Source organism: Pleurodeles waltl, chromosome 8 (assembly GCF_031143425.1).
Source record: "Pleurodeles waltl isolate 20211129_DDA chromosome 8, aPleWal1.hap1.20221129, whole genome shotgun sequence".
Classification (NCBI taxonomy): Eukaryota; Metazoa; Chordata; class Amphibia; order Caudata; family Salamandridae; genus Pleurodeles; species Pleurodeles waltl.
In genome coordinates, this window is record NC_090447.1 from 1,192,905,979 (window position 1) to 1,192,920,364 (window position 14,386).

The 14,386-nt window shown below is 42.8% G+C and overlaps 1 protein-coding gene across 1 annotated transcript in view; it reads left to right on the forward strand.

The window, feature by feature from the left end:
* The window catches only part of VPS36 (vacuolar protein sorting 36 homolog), a 141,859-nt gene that overhangs the window by 93,593 nt on the left and 33,880 nt on the right, over window positions 1-14,386 (forward strand). The window contains exons 9-10 of the mRNA XM_069205463.1: window positions 4,720-4,854; window positions 9,828-9,893. Coding sequence (XP_069061564.1) covers window positions 4,720-4,854; window positions 9,828-9,893 — 201 coding nt within the window. The remainder of the gene's footprint in view (window positions 1-4,719; window positions 4,855-9,827; window positions 9,894-14,386) is intronic.

Consider the following 14,386-nt stretch of genomic DNA (forward strand, 5'->3'; position numbering starts at 1 on the left):
CAACCTGGGGTTACCGCAGTTGGGTGTGTGGGTTAGCGATTGCTGGGCTGAATTAGAGATGCTCTCAGTTGATCAGCCCTATTTGGATTTCTAATGCAAATCGGTTAAATGTGTGCACTTTGCACATTTCTGAATTGTGTGCGTAGCACATGCTACGCTTCACCCTACACTGCATTATTTCCAAGCGCTCTAGTAAGGTTTAGGATTTAGTTTGTGGGAATGTTTTTCGGCAGTGGTTTTAAGATGCATCTTCCTGTAAATAAGGGGCTAACTTCATTTTATCCTTATCGAGCGGCCATTGATCAGTCTGTCGGCATCTCTTGAATGATGCAGTCTAAAGAGGAAAAACGTCAAATGTTCATATTTGAGTTGGTGCTTTCAGTGGCAAATAGCTTGAATGAATAATCTGAGGTTGAAGTTCTATTTAAATTAAGGTTTCATTACGTCTGTGACTTTGAATGCTTGCCCCATGATTGATATAAAACCTTTAGAGGACAATAATACTCTTTTAATGCTGACACACGATGCTTCCTTTTGTACGGATTACTCCTGCAATCTGCGGTTCACTCTGGTTTCTGATGAGTTTCCACATACGTGCTAGATGTCCCACCAATCTATACACAGTTTAGGCCCCAGGTAGTTATTTGCCTGATTGGCTCTGCAGCTGCTAGACACATGTCTTCAAATCAATACTGTAGTTCCTTGAGTTACAGCCTAGGTTGATGAACTCAGTAGTGGCTGGTGCGAGCAATTTGGTGCCACTTTACTCTGTTTCCCAAATTAGGACCTCTTATTATCTCATCTCTAATTGCTGCCAGAACACCTCATGTATAGGAAGGAAAATCGTCTTCCATCAGGCTACCCTTTTCATAGAAGATTCATTGCCAACAGCCTTATTCCCTGTGGTTCATTTAAACCAATTCAGCAGTCGGGATTGCACTCCTAGAGTTTACCAAACATTACCTGAGATCTTTAGTTGTATCTGCCGCACAGGGCATCTTATCCAAGAGACACTTACTGAATTTAAAGATGTTAAGATGTTCTTGTTTTCAATTTCATTTTGTATTTTAGATTTCTTTCTTGTATTTAGAGTAGTTTGGGTTTAATATGTGGTATTGCCAATTTGAAAGTTTGTAACACTGTTTCTTCAAGACAAATTTTGCAAAAGCGTATACTGTTTACCCTTGTTTGGAAACTCCCTGTATTGACTGTAATAACCTAATTGACCACACCACAGCTACAAATAAGTAGGAGTAGTTAGTTCATGGAAATAGTCATATTGTCTGCATCTGTATTTTAGTTGAGATTCACAAAGCCAGAAATGTTTAAGGTCTCTATACAATGGTAACATCTACATAAGAGAGAGTTTTACACACCTCCCTCGATCATAAGTTCCTTGAAGATGTGTTTTGTGTCTAGTGGACATAATTGGATGAATGCTACTTGTATGTCTGGAAGTTTCAAACCTACTGTGCTGCACATAGCAGACTATCATCTTCTATATGCAGTACTGCAAACCATAGCACAGGCATTCTTGGAAGCAGTTTACACTAAGCATTGTATTGTTATATTTAAAATTTGAAACTTTCAGACAAAATAGAGAAAACTAAATTATTTGTTAGCAAAAATCAGTAACATTGAGGACTGGGTTAAAAAAGGGTTACAGGTAGCTTTGTCTCCACAGTTTCTGAAGGTCACATCTTCAACCTTTATTTCATAGTTATTACTCTTGAATCCTGTTTTGGTGGAAGAAACAGTGTATTTGTGATCCTGTAGACTTACTGCCACATCTCCACTTTTTGACAAAGGAATGGAGAGAAAGTGTGACTTCCTATTTGTTATGGTTAGGAATCCCTTCTGGATGACTGGCAAGCAGTTTCTGCCCATAAGGGCAGTGTGATGGCTCTAGCTGTAAATGAACAACTCGTAGCGGTGGACAGTGGAGGGCCACTGCTAAGGTAATGCTTGACCTGCTTGCTAAATTTGGTGTCATGGGCAAACTGCTAGAAAGCCTGAAAAATGTATTCGAAGTTTAAGAGTAAACTAAAATTTTATTGATATTGCCTCTCTCTGCCCTCACCCTTACGCCCCTTGTGTATTGCCCTTCTACTTCGACTTTGTGACATCTCACGTTTCTGTCTGCTTAAACAAGTGTCTGTCTGCTTAAACAGACATTAGACACACCTCTGCAGCGAGTTTCCCCTCTCCTCCTCTGTATTCCCCTACGCAAACTTGTCTGTAGGGGAGTGTTCTTTGTAAGTGAATACGGTATTAAATGGTTCACTACATTTCGTAGTGACAGATTATCACAGATGCCAATTGACACATTGGAATAAAACGTATATGTAACACCCAAACCAGCAAAGCATAGCTGTTGATTTGTCAACTAGCTGAAGGATTCTGTCTGCATTCCCAGGCGTGTCTGTTTTTTTGTCTGCAAATGTGGTAAAACCTACTCCATAGCGTCCCAGACTTCACATTGGCACCCCTTAACAACATTTTATGTGCAGCAGCAAATTTCATCCACAGCTTGAAGAAACATGATCACCTCATCCTGATGGAATTCCATTGGCTCCCTTTGCTGGTGCTCACCATCGGAAAAACCAACTCCATCATTTACAAGGCCGTCATGACTGACAGCCCTCCTAATCTTGCATACAAGCTCACCAACTCTGTTGATTCTCACCACACCCTCAGCCAGGACACCATCAACCTGCAAACTAGGAAGTGTTAAAAAGAAAAACAAGTCAGCAGGCTTTTCCCATCTATGCACCCATAATCTGGAACAACATGCTAGTGCCCATCAGGTGTTACCCAACATTGCTACCCAACATTGCTACCCAACATTGCTACCCAATATTGCTTTAATTTAGGAAAATTTAGTCTTGCCTCTTTAAAGAACGCTACATCACAGTGTATCAATCGTCTAAACAGTGGTTCCCAACCTTTTGAGTTCTGTGGACCCCCATTTTATCAATAGTGGAGCCCGGGGACCCCCACTGAATCATTATTGGAACCTGGGGACCCCCACTGAGTCATTACTGATAGATCGGACCTAATATTATTACATTTTTTAAGCAGTCGCGGACCCCCTGAGGAGGCTTCGCGGACCCCCAGGGGTCCCCGGCCCACAGGTTGGGAACCACTGGTCTACAACCAAGCTTACTAGCCTATTACTCCTTGACTTTATGCTTATCTTTGACCATGCACAGTTCTCCGCTGCCTTCTCGCCAGGCTTGCGCTATAGAAATACCACATACGTACATGCTACTTTGGGAAGTTGCTCTATCTTGAACTGAGTTCCTGACTTGTGGAATTTCTTCCCCTTGCATATGTACTATGTTGGATGCAAGACTCACTGTTGCTGTTTCGCTGTTGCTCAGCTATGTGATTTACTGTTTGAGCTTTGGTTTTCAGATGTTGAATGTATATTTTTAACAAGTTTGTTAAATTGTTACCCATTTGGGTCTATACCACTCTAACAGATTGGAATCAAATGGGTAATTAAATAATCCCATTTACCTCCTCCATTGAACCCATAGATCAGTGATGGTCTTGGCCATTTTATGTCAACACTTTCTTTGCCAGATATGATAGGTGGGCAGAGTTTTTCTTATTGGATGCATATACAGTTATTCTCAAACAAACATACAATATTAGAAAATAATGTGTCTATTGGGCCATACATATAGCCTTTTCATGACTTCCATATTTCTCACAGACATTCCCTTTTGTGCTTAATAATATTAGTTCTTTCAGTGATGGACACATGGATCTAAAGCAGTACACAGTCACAGGTCACCCAGAATTGGTGGCAAGTGTAAGCAGTGTTGGACAGTTTGTCGCATCTCTGTTTAAGTGAAACCCGTAGAGTACAATAATGAAAATATCATTCAAAGAATAAGTGTCCTAGTCATGGCCTTACTAAAAATAAGCTCTTACTTTTTCATTTGCTCAGCCTAAATGAGGATCTCCCTCTACAGGGACACTCCCGAGTTCTTAACTGTTCAGTTATTTGTTTGCCCTGCAGAATAAATAAGGTGTAGAACAAATGCATTAAATGTACAGTTGTTTACTAACTACCAGGGGCATTTCATAAATTCCATCCAAAATGTGCAATTTCAAAATGTTGGTTTTTGTTGCAAATACAAAACTGTTCAGATATCCTCCGTTATGATTGCCAGTCCTTACTCCCACAATAGCCACACAGTTGAGTATACCTTGTGGAGCCTGCCTTATCTGGTTATCTGGAGCAATTCTTTCTATTGTGTCCTGTATTGTACAGTGTGATGTGTCTGTGTTCGAGGGCCGTACATTTTCTGTTACGTGGTCATAATATCACATAAATTTAGTAATTTTGTAATATGTTATTGCATGAAATTCCCCATGTGGTGTGACTGCTGCTATTTGTGGCAAAAAGTTTCAGCTAGCGCATAGGAAAAATGTAAAGAACCATAATGTGCGAGGCTGCTGTTTGCGGCGCTTCTGTTTTTGCACAATTCTTTAGTGCAAAATATCTTAGGATACGTTTTGTCCTAAAATATAGCATAAAGTGCTGGTTTCGACTTTTGCATTGTTGTGCTCAATTTTGTCTATTTTTCAAAAATTTCACATAATTATGCAAAAGCAAATGCAAATTCTGCACACCTTTAGTTGTATCCTGTGATGCGTATGAAATTTGTTTTATTTGTAACCATTGTTTGTCCTTCCATTTGACAGACAATCCGGTTCAAATCTTATTTGCTGAGCATGGGCATCGCTAACCCAGTTACCCGTGAGACATATGGATCTGGCACCCATTACCACATGCAGCTGGCCAAACAGCTGGCTGGAATACTGCAGGCTCCTCTAGAGGTAATGAAGAACAAGGCATCTCAGACTGTGTTTTTACTGTAGTGTTTGTAAAATCTATACTAAATCTGCGATTCCTGTAGCCAACGGTTCTAGACAGACAACAGCTTGCAAAGTGCATCCTTGCAAGAGCAGGGTTTTAGTCAAATCCCTAACCCATACAGTCCTGGCAATGACTAAAGGAACCCAAAGCAAATTTGTCTTTATATACACCAGAAAGAATTGGTTTTATTGACGATGTTTTGCAATTACAATATATCTTGAAAATGCAACTAAACTTGTTTACCCAACAAAGAGGAATAGATGAATTCCTTTCAGATGGTGATCAGTTGCCGGTGTTTCATAATTTCCACTACCAACCTGTCTGAACGAGTTGTTTAGCTTCATCTACGACTGTAGTCGCATGAATCCAAATTATAGGGATGTATGTACTAATGACCTTACCAATGCTATCAGTGCCAGTGAATCAATAGTGTGCAATGGGAACTGGGTTGATGAACCTTTTGAGGTGGACTTTCAGATGTAATCCAAGTTATTTGGATTTTTTAAAAGAATTTAGCCCTCGTACAACATTATTTCATAAGATATATATCGACATTGTGCCTTGTGTGCCTTGTACTCACTCATTTGCACAGTTTCTAATCAGAACTTGTTTTGTGTACGGTATCCTAATGTTATTTTCACTTGAACATGTAACAAAACTCATGCAGCTTTACTTGGTTATAAAATGCTAAAATTGTGTAAAAGTTATTGTTTTATTGTGAGAGATCCAAAAGTCAAAGTCTACATGTTTACTCAGCCATTAGAGATGTTTTATTGTTTCAGTGTGCAGGAGGCATGGTGTAAACATGATCCCTACTCACTCTCCTCTATTGTCCCTGGGCCTCAAACCAAGTAGGATAGATGATCTCTTGATTGTCATTTTGTGCGTCCATACAGCCAGAAGGAAAAGTGAAAAAGTAGTTTAATGGAAGATCCACTTGCATGCTTTTGGCATCCCTCTTTTCATATCAAGTCTTAATTGAGCTATTTGCAACACCAGCCAAATTCTTTGCCCCTGACCTCATGGGTGCAGAAAATGCTGTTTCTGAAGACAATTTTGCTGTGATATCTGGAATAACCTTCTCCACAGGGAAATGATCAGAAATTAGACTTCTACTACTGGTTTATTGCATGGTATATTGTGCTCACAAACTTAATAGAGTATTCGGCCAGTGAATAAAAGTAGTCCCATACATGACATTCAAGGCTAACACAGAATGTTTCTGGAATATTGTATGTATTGAATATACTATTGAAACTTCCAGTCAGACACTTAGTGCTCCTTGCACTTGTAAAGCGAGAATTGGTTAGAATATTGGGTAATTCACAAGTCTTAACACACACTGTGGATGAATGAGAGGAACCCCATTAGAAAAGGGTAGCATTGTGGAAACATTCAGTGCCTTACACAAAATAGTAGGAATTGGTGTTGAACCCTGTTACAGCCCACTGCATGTGAAAAGGCTACCCTGATTATGCCATGCACTGTGTTCTGCAGTGTGTACCTCTTTTAAATTCACACGACATCCATTATTCTGCAATTTTGTGGTTAGGGACATAAGAATTCCGAATTCTATATGACTTTTCTTTTGAGGGCGTTGGCCAGAGAAGTTGTTGTGTTGAACCCTTATGATGTTGAGTATAGGCCCACAATGCTCCAGTACGCAATAGCCATTTTCAGATTATGTTTTCTTCCGTTGGGTTTAGAAGTTAATCCAAGAGCGAAAAGTTGATGAATGTCAAAGGCACCTAAAAGATACGGCGTCAGATGTTGGTGACTGGAATACAGTGGCACAACAACAACATCAAGATGCTAAAAGAGACAAGTATTCCTACCGGGGTTTAGAGTGGTTGGGCAATGCATGCCTGTGCGTCAGCTGTAAACCTCTGGTGTCTTCAGTTTTATATACCAGGAGAGATGTAAAATTCTGTAACACAAAACACAAAAAGTCTATTTGAGGTAGGGAACTAGAGGTGCTGGGCCTTGGGGGCTGTGCCAGCCTCCAACACAGTTCTTTTAAAGAAAAAAGGCTACCGAGTCAACTGTAGAAGCGTCCCTGGAAAGCTCTACCCAGGATTGCTTTACTGTTTGCTTTACTGTCTCTATCTATTAGCATTTTGCCATCTGTCCAGTCGCTTTTTGACATACACAAAAAAGGTGATGGGATGTCCTCGCACACCTCCCCGGTGTCATGCATCTTTATTGGACAACCCCACACTCTCCAAAACCCAGGTTTGATGAAGAGCGGGCCTGCACCCTGAAGTCAAGAAGGCACTTTCTAAGCTGTGATGGAGCTTACATTCTTAATGAATGAGTCATAGAAAGTATGTCATATTTGTAATGGGGGACGATCACTACCAATTCAAGATATTGCGCTTTGTAATAAAGTTGATGCAAAGCACGCTAACAAAGTGCATGTAGTAGTTGCAGCAGACTTTAAGCACCATATGATACCTACATAGGCAGCTGGCTGGTGAAAACAAGTTCTCTTTCTCAGTACCAGAAAATATATATGTATGGGACTACTCTCAATTACACCCACTGGCAGGCACCTTTATCAGTTCCTTTTTTCCCTAACCAGAATGAACTAAAAATTACTCTGTTGCACATAGCGGCTCTGTAATGCCGGCCTCTGATGCACTGTTGTGCTTAAAGAACAAAGATGATCCCACGCCCCAGAGGACTTTTAACTATATTTTTAAGTAGAGAGGGTTGAGCTTATATAAAGGTGCTTGTAAAGCAGGAATGATGTAAATAATTTTTTCTATCGATGAGGCAGCAAGGCATCACTCCCAAGAGCCATCCATTTCCTGGATCGAGGTCACTGTTACTGGCTATGGTTGAAAGTAAGCCCTCAAAAGGTGTAGGCATTTGATCAGATAGCATCCTGCAAGCCCCCATGAGCTCTGATTCATATTCTCACACTTCACATTAAGTGACCTCCAACGTCCTCCCACTCTTATGCCCTGGAGCGACAAGGTGTCTTCAGGTTGACTCCCTCTTTAGCATACCTCCATAGAGATGAGGTCCTTGGAAACAAAAGAGGACCCTGAGACATATTTATTGATTTGCCCTTTAGTATGAAGTATTTCTTCTGTCCCATGACGGATGTGGTGCTACTGCAGTAAAGACAAGTTCAGACAATGCCAAATTGCTCAGTTCTGTACCTTTCCTAGTAGGAAGTCCCTAATCCTTTTTTAGGGTCAAGCCTGCGTCGCATGAGCTTGCGCATGCGTTTCGCTAAGCGAGACGCTTTAGTAATTAAAAAGGGCTCGGAGCCCTTTCCACGTCATGTCAGTGTTTGTCATTGGCTTGTGGGCTTGCCTGTTAGAATCTGCTTGAATCCATTAGTGGAAGGCATGCATACGTCATGCCTTTTCCGATGGATAGCCCTCCTCAAGCTCATCGACCAAGTACAGAAAACATGTGAGGCTCGCTGTTTTCTATCCGGCTCGTGGACTACTTTTTTTCTATTTTCTCAGCGTGATCTCACTTGGCAGAAGTCGAGCGCTTTACATAATATCGACCCTGTTACACAGTTAATTGCACTTTTTTCGGTTAGTACATAAATGCACTTTTGACGATAGGTTTCATTACCAGTGAAAAGTCGGGTTAGGCGTTTACAACGCTATCAGCTCTAACACGAGCAAATGCGAGACCCGTTGCATTGCAAATGCTTGTTTTAACCAGCAGAGGATTTAAAGAATTTACCTTATATCCTCAAGCTTCCACCCATAATTTACTTTTCTTCTCTTTCGACTTCACAGAGCAAGAGGAAGCACCCCGCAGGGGAAATAGAGTCAAGCCCCCAGACCACAATTGAGGCCAAAAAGTTCCAAGAAATTCCCAGAGGCAGTGCCTCACATTTTCACTCGTGGTTTCTTTAGATGGTTCACAGCTAGCGCAGGCTGCAACCTTCTCGGTTGCTACCGTCGAAGCTAGTTCTGGCAAAGTAGGCCACTGAAGAATACCTGGATAATGTGAAAAGACCGTTGCTTAGAAGCCATAGAGTCGATCCTGCATGCAGAAAGAAGATAGAACTATTACATCAACTATTTTTGTACAAAAGAATGCAGGTTGGTAGCTGTGCGACACATTGACCAGTCCTTTCCACCTTCAGACATTCAAGATACTAATCCCAGCAAGCCCAGATGTTAGCACTATTTCATTCACTTGTGATGGGAGCAGTCATACCATGAAAAAACACATTAAGTACAGTCTACAAACCTGGAGTCACTGTACCCCAGAAGGATTGGTGTAATCATTGGTTTTTGATTAAAAATAAAAAAAGCAGCATCACTCCTAATTCTAAACAATATTTCTGTTCAACATGTTTATGCTCGTGATAATTGAAACGTGTTTTAAAGCTGCATAGTTTTACATCACTGTGTAGCATGCTCACAGACAGTTGCTAAAGAAACACTGATATGCATCCCTTTCACATGGGTATAGACCTTCATATCTATGGGCTCAGTAGTGCCATTTGTGTGCCTTTTGAAGGTCCACTGATACCTTAATCTTGAGAACTACCTAGGAAGGGTGTCTATCATAGCTGTATCTGCAAACTTCCTGGTTCTTCTACTCGAGACAGACTATAAAGCATTGGGGCCATTCTGGGTACAACATTTTCTAAAACGTTCCTCCACTTCCTAGAGATGGAAGCCATGGTTCTGACCCTGGAGAGCAACTCCATGATGATTTGGTGATTCAAGAAGGTTTTAAGGCCAAATGGTTCCTACACTGGGGCTGTTCCCCATTGACAATATCATGTGATCCATGCTACTTCGTCTGGCAGAACTGAAACCAGAAGAAAATGGTTTCTCTAAATGCAGAGTATCTGACATATGTCACTGAACCATGCTGTGTGTTGCATATAAAAAGGTAGTATTGTTACACTATTTATTTGTTCAATTATCTTGAAATTTGTTAACAGGAACGTGGTGGAATAATGTCGCTTACAGAGGTGTACTGTCTTGTAAATAGAGCACGAGGAATGGAGGTAATTTTTTCTGCTCTTGTTGTTTGTGTGTGTATTGTGTGATAAGTTAGGTAACAATTATAACGTGGGGGAAATGTGTAAAAATGTTAGAAAAGGTGTGGGATAAAAATACTGAAAGTCACAGATGACGCAAATGCAGGTAAAATAGTTTAAAGTTATGCAGTTGTCTCAAAGTACAGTTCAGATATAATTGCTGGGTTAATTCATACAGTCCTACCGGGGTTGCAGTGTCCTCTGGTCTCTGGTTTGAAGCTTGATGATGCTCCAGTCAGGTGGTATCAAATAATCTGCGAAACCATCGAGTGCTGCTTTTCGATGTGGCTTCAACCACGGATGCAGTTGACTCGAAAAACTCGGGCTGCAGCAGATGCCATGTGGAAGTCTCCTAACTGAATTAACTTGCCTCTTGAAATCACATACGGATGTAGAGATATCAATGACAAAATGAGCTTTGTTCACTTGTCTGTTTGATGTTCTTTGGGGCCCCTCAAAAGATAATAACCCCTATATTGACAACTGATCATTTATAGAGCTATATTTTATGCCTAACTTCATAAGATACAGTAGTGACCGCATGAGTAATAAAATCATTAATATCATTGACTATGCAGCGCTCCACTGCCCTTTTGCTTGTTTTTTTGCTATGGAACTACCACATACATATACAATATACATACGTAAGATAGTGGTTGTGATGTCATTTTTAGTGTTTGACACAATTGATCATAGGATCTTGATCATCTAACTGGCAGCCTCAGAACTAAGAAGCACAGCATAGGCTGTGTTTTTCTTATTCTTGGACAGTTGTTTACAGTATACCACCTTTCCCCCTTTCATGTCGTCTTCTCATGCCCTTACATGTAGGGTTCCTAAAAGTTGCTACCATAGTGAAGCATTGTTTAAAATATAGTTTCTTACACTAGCTTTCGTCTAGGATATTTAGATATGGAGATGTTTTTTTCCTGATTGATATGAATCCAGCACTGAGATCTGCATACTAAGGGGAGCATTAGTTTGCTATATATATAGCTGGATGTAGACCAACTACCTAAAAATCAAAGCAGCAAAACATAGGGCCTGCCATTTATCCGCCAGGAGCACTTGCGACCTTTGTCCCTTGTCCAACCACAACTGAATCTGTCCATGTTCTGGTGTCCAGCTGGATAACAAATTGTCAATGAGCATACACAGTGGGGCAGTTTCAAGTCTTTGTGGTGTTCTTCACATAGAAGTGTGAAGCTGTCACCCAAGTACCTTTTTTTTTTTAACACCTTTATTTTTGGATTTTACAACGCTACATTGATATGGTAAGGTTTCGTAAGGAATAAAAGGGAACATCGAGTATAATTGAGAGAGAAACATACATTACAGAAATGTATACAATGACAGCACATAAGCCAACCCCATGATGCGTGGCCAAGATGGCGACCGGAGCAGCAGCATAAATTGGAGCTCTGTGCCCGGCCAAATAAACATCCTGTCCCCACACGAACACCGTATCTCTCCAGCTGATCGCCGTGGGTGCTGCTCCCCCTGTGGGGAGCGACGCAGGCGGTGCTTTGCCTGCGGCGGCAGTTGGGCCGGGCCTGGGAGGCTTGCGGCGGAGGAGCGCATCAGCCACGGCGTCTCCTCTAGAAGTTGCCGCTTGGAGTGGGCTCGGCAGACCCCCCTGGCTAGGGTGACAGGGCCGAGCATCAGACAGTATGAAGAAGGGCTGACACTGGAGATGGCTTGCGGAGCAAGAGGTACCATGCTCCTGGTGCAGCCGGGTCATGGTTGTAAAAGAACCGACAGCCGCTCAGCCAAAAACAAGGATTAGGACCAACTCAGCCAGCGTCCGGTGCATGACCCGGCTGCACCAGGAGCCAATACTAATTATATTTCAATAATAAGGAAGTCTTCAAAATCCATCTTAAGAGCAGACAGCCCTGATGAAGTCTTGGGGTACACCCCTGACGAAACACGTATTGGCAAGGTCTTATGGCAACCGACAATCAACAGCTGGAAAATTGAAGAACTGAAGAACTTAGAATGAATATTCGTTTCTGAAATTTGGAGAATAAAGACATGAACATTGATTCATAATGGACTTTGTATTGGATGTGTGCCTTATACAAATTAAAATTGCTACGCCTTATGGGCCCTAAGGGGAGCAATGTCAAAACTTTACTTGGGTATCCTGGTCCCTCTACAGACTGGTGTGGCTGCAGGATGCAGTTCAACATCCGGTGTGCCGGGTGCCCAGGCCACCTCACCTGGCTCTCACCCCGTTCCTTACTCCATAGGGACCAGTTGTCCCTCATGCCTGATCTCAGACTCTGTTCTTTTGGCTTCGTGTTGTTTGTGAAGCACTGTCTTGGTCTTCTGTTAGACCCTATTTTGTTCTTCTTTCAACATATTCTTTTGATTGTTTTGTTATTGCCACCAATCAATATTAGCGAGTTGGGAACTGGGAGTGATGGCAGACTCATGCGCAGTAGTATACTTCCAAGGTGGGTGCAGACGGGCCCCACTAACATAGGCACGTGATGGGCTCCTGAGGGCTTAGGGCAGACTCGGACTCTTATACAGAAATGGCTACACAGACACAAGCTCTTAAAACACTCTATAATGTGATCACATGGAATGTACTGGGCATGGCCACACTACACAAGAGGCATTGTATTCGCACTTATTTGAAGCTCTACCTGGTGCATATAGCCATGCTCCAGGAAACCCATTTATTGGAGACTACCATTGGGAGGCTGCACTCTATTTGGGTCAAATCTTTTGTACCATTTCCTCATCCTTCGCCCGCGGTGTGGCAATATGTATTGCACCTGCAGTGCCTTTCGAGGCTGACCACACACAAGTAGATCCCAATGGTCGCTATGTTGTAACCGAGGGCTATCTTGATGGTGCACCATTGTCACTTGTAGCTCTATACGCACCCAACACTAACCAGGGATGCTTCTTGAATACGACTCCCGGTCTGCTCTGAGACCCTGCAGGGGATAATCTGTGGGGTGGTGACTTTAATTGCACCACTGATTTTGTACTGGATCACTCCTTCACCCCCATTGTCGAATGCACCAAGTAGTCATACCTCACTTGAATTTGAGCCTTTGAGAGTGGGGAGTTGATTGTGTGATTGATGGTGAAAGGGGAATCCAGCAGAGCGAGAATACTCTTTCTACTCCCCGGTCCACGACCTGCACCCTAGAATAGACCGGATCGTTGCGGCGTCAACCATGATTCGGCAGGTGCATAGCTCAGAGTACCTGTCTCGCACTGTCTCAGACCATTGCTCCTTAAGGGTGGTCGTGGGGTGGGGTCGTCCGAATACAGGGATACCTACGTGGCGCCTGCGAGTTGAAGCAGTATCTGACCCCCCCCTTTCTGCGAGGAGCTCTCCACATGCTTACACACATACTTTTTGCAAAATAATAACACATCATCACACCGAGCAATTGAATGGGATGCACACAAAGTAGTGGTGCGTGGAGATTGCATGGCTGCCTCTGTTGGTGTTCGTCGGGTATTGCTCCGTGAGTTGGGCGCATTAGAGGCCAAAATGCATATGGTGGATATTGCTGTGGCCAACAGTGAGTTCCGCCCAGAGGAGCTTAGCTCTCTGCGGGTTAACCATAAGGAGACCAACGCCAGACTGGGCAAATATGATTACAGACATTATATGACGAGATAGTACATGGAGGGCGACAGATCTGGCCGCTTACTGGCTTGGCTGGTCCGGGACTCCCCACAGCGCTCGCCCATTGGAGCAATTAGACTAGACTCAGGCGTAATAGTTAACACTCAGGTGGCTATAAATGCTGCTTTCTACTCATACTTGTGGCCACCCCCGCTGCCCCACCTAAGCGTGCATCCAGCCGGAGCGGTCAGCTGCGCTAGATGGCCCCATTTGCATGGAGGAGATACGTGCCACACTATCCCAAATGGCCCGCTGTAAGGCTCCCGGCACGCCCGCTTTACCCATAAAATATTACGCAACACAGGCGAACCAGCTTTTGCAGACCATGCTCAGCATGTTCAATGAGGTGCACGAAAGAGGGCAGCTGCCGGGATCTCTGTGTGAGGCCTTCATAGCAGTGCTTCCAAAGGCCGTCCTGGATCCTCTAGACGTGCGATCATACCGCCCGCACTCTCTGTTAAACACAGACTGCAAGGTTCTAGGGAAAATACTGACGAACAGACTCCTCCCACTCATTTCACATTTGATTCATGAGGATCAGTCTGGATTTAACCCGGGCCGTAACACCTTTATGAATATCAGGAGACTACTTTGTCTTCTGCACAGCACTACTAAGACGTACCGCGGTGTGGCCATATCTTTGGATATCGAAAAAGGGTTTGATTCCCTAAACTGGGACTTCCTCATTAAAACATTAGGTACAAAGGGCTTTGGGACTGGATACATAACCTGGATCCCTACATTATACTCTAACCCGAAGGCTCGAGTCAAGACAGGGCAAATTGTTTCAGACACATTTCTC